Source organism: Coturnix japonica, chromosome 1 (genome assembly GCF_001577835.2).
Source record: "Coturnix japonica isolate 7356 chromosome 1, Coturnix japonica 2.1, whole genome shotgun sequence".
Taxonomy (NCBI): Eukaryota; Metazoa; Chordata; class Aves; order Galliformes; family Phasianidae; genus Coturnix; species Coturnix japonica.
In genome coordinates, this window is record NC_029516.1 from 93707480 (window position 1) to 93721689 (window position 14210).

At 40.4% G+C, this 14210-nt stretch overlaps 1 protein-coding gene across 6 annotated transcripts in view; it reads right to left on the reverse strand.

Moving 5' to 3' along the window:
* Window positions 1-14210, reverse strand: part of GRIK1 (glutamate ionotropic receptor kainate type subunit 1) — a 155806-nt gene that overhangs the window by 21209 nt on the left and 120387 nt on the right. For 5 of the 6 annotated variants that reach the window (XM_015881129.2, XM_032448614.1, XM_015881120.2 and 2 more), the window contains 4 exons: window positions 10309-10422; window positions 8853-9056; window positions 8030-8253; window positions 2876-2994 (listed from right to left, as the gene is read on the reverse strand). In XM_015881129.2, coding sequence (XP_015736615.1) covers window positions 2876-2994; window positions 8030-8253; window positions 8853-9056; window positions 10309-10422 — 661 coding nt within the window. The remainder of the gene's footprint in view (window positions 1-2875; window positions 2995-8029; window positions 8254-8852; window positions 9057-10308; window positions 10423-14210) is intronic. The other variant, XR_004309438.1, reaches the window with a different exon arrangement.

A 14210-nucleotide genomic window follows, 5' to 3' on the forward strand; every position in this document is an offset into this window, starting at 1 on the left:
TAAACATATATATGTCTCTTAAAGGTCAAAGCTAAGAGTAGCCCTAGGGTTTCAGGAGGCTGACAGAACTGCCAAACTACAAGAGTACATGCTCTGCCTGCACAGCTCTCGTGCTTCATGGATTTCAAATTAGCAGTCTAAAAGCAAAAGCTCTTGCTGAAAATTTGATTCCAGTCTACCCGTTTCTAGAGCTGTAGTTCTGTTTGGGTTTATGCTGCATTCTATTCTTCTTTCCTTGTTTTCCAGATTACATATATATGTATTTTTTTAATAGCATGAAATCTTATTCTTTTCTTTTTTTTATTTTGCATAGTTGCTCTCAGAATTAAGCGTGTATTTATCTTCAGACTGCAACTGACCTAAAAATGCTGGCTTCCAGGAGCGTTGATTCAGACCACACTGAAGGTGTAATGTTTTTAAAGCTCATGTGGCTATACAAATACAAATTCTGAACTTGGGCCTTGATGCAACATGTAGCTCTGATGTATACAGATTAATAATCCTACCGAGCAATAAAGAAATCTGCCAGTGCAGCTGCATGGTGGCAGAAGCGAATAGGTGGAGAAGCCCTGTGTGCTGAATTTGTGGGGTGTCAGACCTCCCATGCAAAAAGTTGTTTGTGAAAAAGTAGCAGAACACATTCTGTGCAATTAAGCTCAAGACTCCTGGGTCTATTAATTATGCAATAAGCATTGGTTTTTGCTTTTGGAAGGCGCTGAGCATGCTCTGTTCTCGGCAGAAACAAGCAGGCCCAGCATCTCTTTTGATCAGCCCCATGATTATTTTATTGTTCACCTTTCCGTGTTCTCTGACTGCAGCAGAGACAATTAGTATAAGCTTCACGCTTCTGATTTCATCCTAAGCAGTCTCCTGAACTGAGTACGCTGTTCTGCCGATCTGGTTGGAGGGGGGATCTGACAGGTAACTTGCCCTCCTAAAAGCAGTGGTTTTTCTGAATGAATTTGATGAAATGTGATCCATTTGAATGCTTTCAGAGTATGCATAACATATTTGAGACTTTCAGGGGAAAACTAGGAGAAATAACATCTAAATAGGAACGTTGCTAGTAAGACTCAGGGTCAGGGACAATACTTGCTGAAGTCTCTCTAGTGCCTTTTTATGGCAGACATGACAGCCAATCCTGATCCAGACTTTGCTCACGCTCTGTAGAAAAGAGAAAGTCTGATCATCACATTTTCAAATTTAATAACAAGTGGCTTCCAATCAAGCATAGCAAGCAGCTGCTGTCAACAAGAAAGAGTGTAACAGAAGATGCAAAGTCTCACAACCATTCACTCCATGTTCAAGCTCTTCACATTAGCGATGATGCACTTACAATCACACGCACCACAAGTTTGTACATGGAAACATTTGTGTTGCCTTACAAATGTTTTTCTTTCTTTCGTTCTTTCTCTTGTTTTGTTTTTATTCTTCTTGAAAGACAAGCAGAGTCTGGTTGGGGCTGACTGTCATGTACCCAAGGTAGTGGTAACGAGCAGACACTGCATCCCACAGTTTGCTGTGGATGATGGTAAACTCCAAAAAAGGCAGTACACATAAACACAAAATCCTAGGGCACTTTCACACACATGGCAGTCACAGCTATATACACACACCTGCCTGATACTGTAAAACCTCAGTCTGCATCTCACTGATCAGTTGGGAGGACAACAAAACAAAGGAGCAAAACAGAATAGCTCTTTCTTAAGCTGGTCACCTTCGAAGCCATTTCTGTGGGGCTTTGAATGGCTTCAAAGAGCATTTCTATTCTGTCAATGCATTAGTGCACCAACACAAGAAAGGGCATCCTAGATACAAGACAAACTTCAATCTCTACCATGTCCAGGAAAGATCTTCCTAATATTTCTCTTACCACTACTCATGTCTGTTAAAAAGGGAAAAATAAACTGTACCTGCACGAGTGTAGAGATGTAGAGACGATTTTACATTCCTTACTTAAATGCTTAGGAATCTAATAATGAAGCAAAATGGTATTTCTTCTGGATTGTCTTTTTGGTTGTTGTCATGGGGTGGGTTTTTTTGTTCAGCTTTGATTCAAGTGGAAATTTTGTCAGAAATTATTTTCATCCCCTTCAGTGGACCCCAGTTTTGGTGAATAGTAACTTAATTGGAAACCTTAGATTATATACGTCATAACCAAATGTGGTCAGTACACGTATCTCTTTTACTTCCTCATATGAGTTAAGCTTCACTGCCCTTCCTTGTCAATTGAGTATTATGTCAGCTGTTTCCAAAATCACCAGCAACAGGGACTTGTGAATGTGTTAAGTTAATGCTTCTAGGGTTGGATGCGTTTACAGAAGGATGGGACTCTTACCTGCAGAAAAGCCATGAAAGAAAGGTTTGTTTTTTGTTTTAAACAAAGCATTTGACAAGTGCCAACAAACTTAACAATCCTTCTGAAGAATTTATATTATCTTTTCTGTTTGGCAGGGAAAACATTTTTTCTAGGGTAGCTAAGGCTGTTACTGATTCTACTGGGATGAAGTCCAATTGGGAAGACATTTTCCTGTTGCCAAACCTTTTAAATCAACAGACTGAACTTCAGCATAAAGAGCATCATATCCCTCTAATGAATATTTTCTGCTAAACTCCAGTGACTCTGATTTGGCCCTGCCTGCTTGCCTCTCTCCTCCTTGTTCCTTCTGCATCCCTATCCTGGATTCCACAGGTTCCCTTCCTCTGCCATCTCTCAGCTCCAGAGATATGTTGCTTTCTTCTCTTCCTATATGGCTTTGGTTCTGAGATCAGGTTTTACAGTATAAGTTTTAATTACAGAGGGTGGAGTTTACCAGCACAGAAGCCCTTGAGCAGACTGTGGGACGTGTGCGATAACGAAGTGTAACCGATGTACCTTGCTGCATGAGAGCTCCAACTCCAAACCAGAAACTATTTAGTAAAGTAAAATTGTTTTCCACCACATCTGAATCTGGGTTGCACGGGTGGGGGTTATACCATTCATAGGGTGTAAACCTGTGGCAGTTAACAGAAACAATCTGTAAACATCAAATAAAATACACACAGCGGCAGCAGACCTGAACAACGCACGAAACGACGAGATTAATGAAGCAAACATGAGAAAAAGAAACCTCAGTGGTAAGGCTGTCTGCGGGATGTCCAGCAGCTGCCTCACGCAAGCTGTGGAGCAGAATGTCACGGCCTGGCTCCTAGCACAGGGCATGCGTTCTTACTTTTGCTGCTCCTTGGTCACTGCCCTCAAAGCTGAGGCTGCTGGAGAGGCTCGAATCCCCCAACACTTTGTGGCCGGTGTTGCTGTGAGGGCCCAACTCCCCCAGTGCTTTGCAGCCTATTCTGCTGGAGGGGTCCAACTTTCACAGTGCTCTGCAGCCTACGTTGCTCCCAGGTAGACCTTCTAAAAGTTGGGGAGGCTGCCTGAAGCTCCCGCACTGCTCCATGGCAGAGTAATTGGAGAACAGTGAAGGTAGAAAAACCCTCTCAAGGCATCCATTTTCAGCTGGTCGAGATACTGGATGAGGAATGCCTTCATAAGAGCTGCCCTGGCATCAGGGAAAATGGCTGCCAGCAGCTGGGAAGTGCTGTGGAGCAATTGCAGCGCCTGAAAGCTATAAGGCCACGCTGTGTGGAAAGAATCATGCAGGCAATTGCCTCAAGTGGAAGGGTTATATTCTATTCCCCATGCACTGTGCTGTAAATGCAAACTATTCCCATTCTGGTCTGCAATACACTTGGCAGAGTTACTTTAAAGACCGTCCCTCCCCAGGGTGTCTTGCCTGCTGTTGTTTCCTACTGCTGCGTGGCTCGCTGCATACTTTCTCATGAAGTTTATGATTATAGCTTTAATTGACAATGTCATGCCAATACATTTTAATTACTGTTTCAACAATATAATTAAGCATTGAATTTACACACGGTTGCAAGCAGAGCGCCTTGCTTAGCTGAAGTAATAAACTCTGGTAGTCACAAACTCACTCATTGAAACAGTATGCAGCTTAGGATGCCATTATATGAGCAATATTACCATTACTAGTATCATAGTGGTTAAAAAATGTAGCAGAAGACAGTTTCCAGACTCAAGTTACAACTGTTCTGCATATATGAGATAGAAGAGTCACCAAGTTCTGTTTCAGAAAGCCTCTGCATAGCAATGAAATGGTTCCCAGCTCAGTTTGTGCTCACATGGGCAAAAACATGCTCCCATAGGACAGCAAGAAGATGTGCAAACAGTTTAGGGCCTGACCAAGAGGGAGACCCCCGTCTGGGATATGACAAACGTCTCTATCACGTAACAGCCAAACAGTGGTTGATAGAATGTAACAATGAAATTCTGGTAGCAAAACTTTTTCTGTCAGACTAGAAAGACTTTTATCGCAACAAATTTATGGTTCAGTGTGCTACAAGGGTTTATATTACTCCTCCATCTTTAAAAAGAACAATAACAACAACAACAACAAAGTGGTTTTCTTCTTGTGTTTCTATTGCTGTGCTGAGTGCCAAGAAAAGTCTGGATTACATTTCTGCTCTGTCTCATCACTCACTCAGGTCTGATGTTTTTCTGATCATTTCCACTTAGTTTTCTCCTTCTTACAAACAACATGTTCAAGGTCACCTAAGCACCTCTTACACAGGCTGTGTGTGATCTAAATGACCTTGTACGACTGATGGTTACCTCAGCTCTACCATCAGTGATGCGAAGAGCACAGGGAGTTTGATATATCAGTGAAGGGAAATCTTGTCAGTAAATGCCTTCTTCATTTGGTGTGCTTAGGAAAAAAGCTTTGTCAATCTGTAACCTTTAGCAGTGATAAAAACATCAGTGTTGGAACTTAAAAATTAATGTGAAGATGACAGGGCTCGAAGAGAAATAAGAAATGGTTCAGCTGATGAAAAATCTGAAGAAAGAACAGGAAAATTACCTCGATCCATGAAGATTAATCCCAAATATATGTCTTCTGTAAACTGATGTCAAAACACCATTAACTGTTTAATTTACTACGACAGTGTTAAAAAGCAGATGATTCCTGAAATTCCTAAAACCGTTCTAGCCAATATTTACTAAACTATTTGATAAATGTTGTAGAACGCATGGCATATCTGAAGACATGCACAGTCCTAGATATGGACATGAGGGATAGTTTAGCTTCTTGGAGTAAGCTGAAATTTATAAAGTCTGGAGTAAACTGAGTTAGCATGTGAGAATAATTTTATGTACTTCTTTAAATTATATAGTCACAGTATTATTAGGCATTGGTTTGCAGCATCAGTTCAAAAAAAAAAAAAAAAGCATTTATGTAAGAAAAATGAAAGAAAAGAAAGTAACAATTCATGTAAAAAAAATGAAAGAAAAGAAAGTAACACTAAGTATTTCACTTCACTAGCATGTTCATCTCCTCTTTCCCTAGCAGAGAGGCATTAAGAAAATGATATATTTAAGATGTTGCAAGTCAGGCTTTGGGCTGAGTATTATGACAGCATATACCTCTAATGATGTTTAAGGCTTTTAGCCACATTTAGAGAATAGATTGAGTTCTTAAAGGTTATTATGCTCCTGTAAGTTCTGTGAATCACTGCAGCAAGTAGCCCTACCAAGGAACAACTGCAGGACAAACCATAGCAGTTAATGCATATGCAAGGGATCACTTAACAAATCCTTCAACTGCAAGGATAGCAAACAAGCAAACAAACCTTCAATTTGTAATCACAGTCCAACATGAGACACAAATCTGTAGGGAAATCAGGCTCCTAGAACTACTGCTTTTTAGAAAAATTTAGGAAAAACAAACAAACAAAAGACAGTGACACAGGCCAGAGCTACGGATTTGCACAAAAGCTGCACTGTGCTTTGGAGAAATATCTAACAGCCAAGAGAGTAAAGCAAACAGATTTCACATGATGATCTATGAGTACTCTGTTTCCATTCGATTTGTTCCCAGCCATGCATGTGTGAGTAGGAAGTTCTGCAAGCAGGCAGAGAACCCTGAAGTTTATGTATTCTTTCAGCCCTGATGATGTGTTTTGTTTGTTCTTTTTCAATAGAAGAGCAGAGGATAAGTTGGGCTTTGTTTCCCATCCTGCCTGTTCTGAGGTGGAGAGGATGTTTTCAGTCTTGGGACACAACTGCAATCTGTCGTGATTGAGCAGATTTAATATTAGTCATGACTGAGATCATGATTTGCGTACAGTAAGAACTGTTATTTATGGTACAGTGAGCCACTGCAAGAGCCTTGTGGGAAGCCATGACTAATTGTGTGCAATCCCATTGCTGCCATAGCAGGATGAACTTTCTCTGTTATGTAGGGCCAGCAACTAGATGTTAACCCACGACCTCTTATCCTCTAATTCCCTCCTCTTTCTTCACATTCTCAGATATTTAAACAAAAAAAGTAAATCTCACAAAGTTCTGTACTTTGGCACTGGTACAGAAGCATGCAAACAAGTGAAGCTTTCACATAAGCTGACCTCCGAGACCTAGGTTTGTTCAGTGGACCATGGAGAAATGCATGCCCAAGGCCGATCACTCTCAACAGCAGTATTCCTCTGAAGGAAAGTTTCACAGGGTAATGTCTTTTGATAAGAAGAGTGAACTAGCGGAAAAGCAGTAAGAGCTCCATTTGACTTGGCTTGAACACATGTGGAAGTCAGGCAGAATGTAACAGAATGAATGATTCCAATTGCTGTCATTCTGATATTTGAATGAGGGTTATAAGCACATACATTGGAATGTACACATTATCGCTGGCTATTTAAAGTAGTACATCATCATTTGCAGTAAAAACTGCAGGATTCCCATGTTGCATTTGCTATGATGTGAAAGGATAGATTTTCAATAATATATCCTTTCAGTTCTTATATTTCAGAGTATCAGTGTTTTCTCATTTTTTTCTCATTCTTTTTTCCCACGTTAATGTAGAATACATTGCTGTACGTCCAAAAATAAATAAATAAATAAATATCTGTGAAGCATTAATAAAAATTTCTATCTACTAAATTATTAAAAGGAAAAAAAAGAATAGGATGAAATTAAAAAATAGAATAGGAAATGAAACTCCAATGTCATTATTTGAAGAAAGCAACAATAACTCTACCAGCTAACAGAGTTTATGTTTACTGAAAAGTCTAGGGAAAAAGATGTCTCAAATGACCAATTCCCTCTGACAAGTTTCTAAGTTCATTTTCTTTCATGCTTGGCTTTCTCTTGCTCAAAGCCACAGAGCAACTGACTCATAGTCCATGGTCCCTGAGGCCATGACAAGTAGCTTGTAGAGGGCTTGCAAAACCATATCAAATGTCTCAAGTTTTTACAATAAAGTTCAGCATTAGGGGCATAGACTGTTCTGCTGGATATCAAGTGTAACTTGAGGTATGACAGTGGACCACTGGTCCAGAAGCTTTCAGGCAAACTTTCAGCGCTTTTGGAACATTATAAGCTTTAGATTCTTCCAGAGAAGTGGTGCTTATTTGCTTGATTCCTGCTGGTTTTGCATTTGGACTCCACTGGGAACCTGTCAGGCAGTGCAGGTTGCAACTCAGGATGGTTATTGGATAGAGCATTGGTTATGTAGCAACTTGCAGAACATCCCCCTGGGATCTTAGGTATATTATCTTGTGTTTTCAAAAGGAAATGAGCAGAGCTAATTAGCATCCTTCAGCAAAAATATGCTCACATCCTCCTTCTTACCTTTTAACTGTATTCACTGTTAGTGGAAAAAAAGAAGTGCTTACATGCAACTAATATCAACTACTTTTCAACGTATATTCTACTGAGGTACAGTGCACTGGCAAAGAAAGATTGGCCTATTTCATCACACATTTCTTTCCACTCAGCCCTCAGGAAAGTTAAATCTTATCACATTGCAATATGTTAAAGCGATAGCAGTGTTGATGTGCCAATACCAAGAGATTTTCTAAAACATTATATTTTAGACTGTCCCTTAGGACAGTATTATAGCTATTTTGCAAAGCCCGTTCAACACCTATGGGATGAGAGGTGGTTAATACAGATGCATCTAAAACTACGTCTTTGACTTACCTTGCAATGACAAAGAGGACACAACTGACTCCGAGGCAGGCTAGGAGAACATACATCCAAATATCAGGAGAAAGAGGGTTTAAAAAAGAGAAAACACCAGGGTTTGTGCCATTGGGCTTCCGGTACAAGATACTGATTCCGAGCGTCATGAAGGGCTTGGAAAAATCAATTACTTTCTCTCTTACATAAGTAATAGTGAGAGGAGCAACTGCCAGATCAGCTTTCTGAAAATACAAATGGGAAAATACTCATTCTTTTTCATGTTTTTGTGCAAACACATTACTATTCCTTCCATTTCTTCCTTGGAATATTAGAAAATAAACTAAATTTGACACAAAACTGAAATGCAAGACAAAACTTAACAGTGCTATGGTACTGCTGGGTACATGACATTCTGGTTCCTTTTTCTGCATGGGAGGGATCCTCATAGCTTCTGTAAGTGGAAGATCTGACTATGGTCAGGCACTTGACCACTGGAGAGAACCTTGTCCCAGGGAGCTCAGTTCCTGGAAGGGTGATGTTCTCAGTTTGCCACAGGGCAGAGGTGCACTGTGGGTTCTGCCTTTGCCACAAGAGCTTGTAACCAAGAATTGGACATAATCTGTGAGAACTCAGCGCCTACTGACTCACTGCTGTTAGAGGTTTCCCTTAGCACCTGGGAACTGCCAGTTCAGATGTACTGCTTTGACTTCCTACTCTAACCAGAAGCAGTAGGACTGACCAGTGTATCAAAAAGCTATAAACGCAAGCATTTCAAGTGGACTGGCTTCACATAAAATACTGCGGTTGGAAGGAGAATAAAGACAGAATGATTCAATCTTACATGATCTATGAGTTCTTTGACCATCCCATTCCACTCTCCTTTGTCATTCTGGGCTCCATATTTACCATCAGAAACTAGTTTGACCTCATAGATGAAGCCCAAAATATTTGATAGCTCCTTTAGCAAATCCAGGCAGTAACCCTCGAATCTGTCATTTCCATACAAAGGCTTGTCAGACTTCTTGTACATAACATAGGGATCCTCCTAAAGAAAAACATAGCAAAAATAGCAATATAAATGGGATTTGTCTCAGAATATATCAGTTTCTCTAAATTATGTGAATATTTTATTAATGGACTGCAATTAGATGGATACTAGTCATTTACTGTGTCCACTAAAAACTGCTCTAGGTATGTTAACAAAATCATGGAGTCAATTAGTGATAAGCGTAAGGGTCCTAACGCTCAGTGGAACAGACCATCCATAGCTCCCATGGGCTTTAATTAAAATAGTGCTTACAGCTTTAGAATCAGATTCAAGATTTGTGCTCTACGTGGTCCCACCCTGAAGAACAGGAAGGAACACGGAAGGAGAAGCCTGAAAAACTGAAAAAGAATCATAAGCAGAACCTAAAACCTGACAATCTTTGAGAAAAATAATATGCATCTTCACTGAAAAATCCTCAAATGCTTGATATAGCTGTGAACTGAATAGGCATTCAGAAGAGAAAAATGAGAACAGCATTGGTAGACTGCAAACTACTTTGTTTCTTTTCCTTCTAAGGGACTTTGGTTAGAAGAAGGTCTGGGGGAAATGGTTGCTGCAATTTATTGTGGCTAAAAAAACTCTGGCAATAGATAAGAAGGATAGAGTTTCTGAACTCTTTCTCTTCCCCTGAGAGGGTGGACTGGATATCTGGGGGAAAAAAAGTGGCATAAATGTCCACAGAGAAAACATGGGGCAGGGCAATTGGCTGGAGAAACATTTTCACATATTCTATTCATCATAATAAGGACATACTTCAATCAGTCTGTCTGCTGTTTGTTGCTTTCTTTCATTCCTCTTCACTTAACTCTCAGTTAAAAGAAAGGATGTACAAACAGTGGCTACAAAATTGAGCATTTACGTGTGCTAATTCTTTTGGGAAGAAAAGCATACAGCTTTCATCTCTGAAATATTGAAAAATTATTTTGGGAAGAAAAGCATGCAGGGTTCATCTCTGAAATACTGGAGCAAGCTAAACAATTTTGAAGACAGAGGTGTCCCAGAGTCTTTCATTGATAGTGGGGTCCAATGCACAGATAGATGACAACTTACACTGGTTCTGAGTCTACATCAAAACATTTGCTTGAAAACAAAGTATTTTACCTAAATGTGTTTTAGTATGGTAGAAAGCAGCAGCAGAGCACAGGACAGAGGTGTCACGGTGGCTGTGTGGAGCCCCATGACACAACACCAGCCATACCTGCAACCTGCACCATGGGTGGGGACTCCAGATCTGCCCACCAAGACTTACCAAGATGGTCGTGACAATCAGTGTCCGGTTAGCTAATGAGTCTGTGATGTTGGTTGATCTGTCCTTGTTGCTGTCCGTCATGTTAAGGCCACTGTAGGAGTTCCACACGCCGATCTACACAGAAGAGAGAAGGTGAAAGTCTGCCTGATCGCAGTGAGCAGGTGGAGTGAAATGCAGCATTTCTCTAAATGCTCATGGCCTGGTCAGTGTGCACTGGCTCTAGTCACTACGGAAAGAGACAGCAGAAGTACAAGATGCTAGAGAAGGGATATAGCTGTAGATCTGCATAAGGCAGCAACATTAAATGATTGACTGGCACATTTAGAAAACACAGGGAATGTACTGTTCTTTCAAAAGCGTGTTGAACTTGTTTCGCTGTAAGACTATAAGACATGTCAATACAGCTGTGTATTAGCCAATTTTCTACAAAAGTGGAACATGTTGACTTCCTTTCCCGCTAAAAAATGTCAAACGTCTATCTTTATAGATTTTTTACTTCTGTAAATGGTAGAGTTGAAACATACATTCAGATCTCTGTCTTCCAATGCAAGAGATTAAAAGCTTGAATAAATATGTTGAAGCAGATTGATGGATGCAGTGGCCTTTTGCTTCTGTTATGCCTTCATCAAGTTTAGTAAAGACTGTTCTGTTATTTATTGACTACTATACATGACAGAGCTAGCAAGGTAAAAACATCTCACCCCTGAAGAGTGTTTGTTTAGCAAATATACGAGACCAAAGGCAAAACTGATTTTTAATTCCTTTCTAACTCTGGAAACAGCGAAGAATGGTGGCATTTATTGTCTGATCTGAAGCCTAAAGGGAAAGGTCTCCATTATTTCAGTGGATTTAGATTTCTACTTTATGCTGACAGAAATTTGAGCTTGACTTTGAATTTGAGACACTGGAAATTGAAGGGGAGGTGAGTGGGGAGGTGATGGAGGATCTACTTAGGAGGGAGCCTAAGGTGACATGGTCACCCCCATGTCTTGAGATGTCCTCTGATATGAAAGAAAGAAGGGTGGTTGTGGTGGGTGACTCCCTTCTCAGAGGAATGGATGGCCCCATATGCAGATCGTACCCAGGCCCTCAGGAAGTGTGCTGCCTTCCTGAGGCCTGGGTCAGGGGCATAACTAGGAAGCTCCCAAAGATGGTTTGGTCCACTGATGGTTTTTCACTACTCATAGTTCAGGTGGGCAGTGATGAAATTGCTCAGAGAAGCCTATGAACTATGAAAAGAGATTTCAGGGGTTTAGGGTGTTTAGTTCAAGGAGCAGGAACTCAAGTGATTTTTTGTTCTATACCTTCAGGGGCAGTGAGGAACATGGAGTGGGCTTGGAAAGCACAAGCAATGAATTGGCTCAGAGGCTGGTGTTGAACCAGAAACTTTGGGTTCTTTGATCATGGGTTAGTCCACTTGGCTCCTGGCGTGTTGTCCATGAATAGAATCCACCTACCTCAAAGGAAACATCAAATCCTAGCACTGGGGATAGTGGGGCTTATTGAAAGAGCTTTAAACTAGCTATGAAGGAGGGAGGGGACAAAACAGGGCTCACCAGAGATGAGCCTAGGAGAATGATGCTTGAGCTGGTGGTGAGGCAGATGACTCATCTGAAGTGCATCTACACCAATGCACACAGCATGGGCAACAAGCAGAAGTTGGAATTGATTGCGCATCAGGCTATCTATGACCTAGTACAAGAGCCTACCAGCAATGGTGCCCTGCTAGACCTGCTCTTCACTAACAGCAAAGGACTGGTAGGAGAGGTGAAGGTTGGGGAATATCTTGGGCAGAGAGATCATGATATTGGAGAGTTCTCTGTTCTTCAAGGTGTCAGAAGGGTGACTAGCAAAACTTCTATCTTGAAATTCCAGAGGGCAGACTTTGACCTTTTCAGGATGCTGGTAGCACAGTTTCCTTGGGAGTCGCTCCTAAAGGGGAAAGGGGTCCAGGAAGGGGATGCTCCTCAAGGTGGAAATCTTAAAGGCACAAGAACAGACTGTCTCTGAATGTTGTAAAACAGACCGTAGGGGAAGCAGACTGGTGTGGATGAACCAGGACCTACTTTTGAAACTCCGGAACAAAAAAAGAAGTCAGTGTCCTCTGGAAGAAGGAACTGGCTACTTGGGGAGATTACAAGGAAGTTGCTAAGGTATTCAGTGAGGAAGTTAGGAAGGCAATAGACCAAAAAATAAGTATATCATTTCATACAAAATTTGTTTTTGTATCCCTGACTGCCACTGCTCTTGTCTTTCATGAACAGTTTCCCCAAAGTATTCTTGAGGATAGTTATGTCATTTTTTTTTTCCTTCTTTATTATTATTTTTTTGTTGTCATTGTTTTTCCTTAAGTATTTTTCAAGCATTCCCTTTGTTTCCAAAATTAGATCAGGCTGGGGAACTGATCTGTAAAGTATACACAGAATAAGTTGTTGTATACTGTGATAGTCTGCACCCAGAACATAGAACATAGTAAATAACCACTGCCCTTAAATTTGGGCCAGAGTGCCTGAGTTAATCAAAATCTCTTCTGCTTGTTGATATTGATTTGATTTGTTTTTATCGCCTATCAGCAGGGAAGAGGAGAACAACCATGAAGAACATGGAACAACACAGTCACAGTGCATACAAAATACACCAGGAAAACACTCTACATCTGAAGATAAGGATGACACCGCAGGTCAACCTTGATTAGAGCAATGGAGGAGGTTGGAGGGGCACTGGAAGAATGAGGTCAAGGCAGTACATCACTATGGTGAATCCAGGAGATTTATTGCAGTTTAGTGACAAGTTTGAGAGTTGTCATATGCCCTTCTCAACAAATCTATGTTCTGAACCAATTGTAATTTGGTTTAAATAAATTCAGCATAACATAAAGTCCCTAGACTCAAAAGCCTCATTGGTTCAATAGCATTCTGCATGTCAGGTAGGATGATCTATTCACCAAAAATGAGGGAAATTGAGTCCTTATGCCTTTGCCCCATTGATTGATATTAAAACAAAAGTACTAAGTATGTCCTTTACAAGAACAAGAAAAGAACACTGTAGGATATTTTACACTGTTCTGTTCTGTAGTATTAAAAAACACAAGAACAAAACCTTTTCTAATTGTGCACGTGGGAGTGGAAATAATAAGAGCTGTGCAAAAGATAGAAAAAAGATATAATTCTAAGTGTTATAAGAAATTTTCAACTTGTGAATCCAAAACACTTTAATCACAGTAAATGCAATTGTTATCTTCTCCTTACAGAATGGTGACCTTGTGGTACAGGGAACTATGGGTTGTACCTCCAGCAGGGAACTGCACATGTAGCTCATTTGACTCCCACTTTGGTGCCTTATCCACCAGGCAGAGACATCCTATGTGAAAAGGGAACTGAAATTTGTGAATTTAGAACTTTTATAAACAAGCTTAGTTCAAATTTCCACATGTTAGTGAATGACAGCATCCACTTAATCAGCTATATTATTTTCTGTAAGGAGTTAATAACACACTTGTCAAAATTTTGAGTCAGTGATGCTAGAACATTGCCTGCACAGTATGTGTTCTTGTGGGAGGCAAGAAATACCTCCTGCACATTAAAACAATCCTGCTGCTGGTGCTCGTAGACATTTGAAATGTTGTAAATTTGCCACTCATGGTAAATCCTAGGTGAATCAGGAAGGATAACTGCTGAGGAAGGGACTGCTTCACTAAAGCCAAGAGCTTCTACTCAAAGAAGGGAAAGGCTCAGCTTCCAAGAAATAAGATAATCATGAAAAAAAAATGTTCCTGATGAAAAACCTGAATCCTGCCAAGGTGTTTTCATTATACAGGGCTACGGTATTTCAAGTTTGTACAAAACATCGTAATACAACAATTCACATTCTCAGATTGACTGTTGTCTCTAAACTGCAATTTA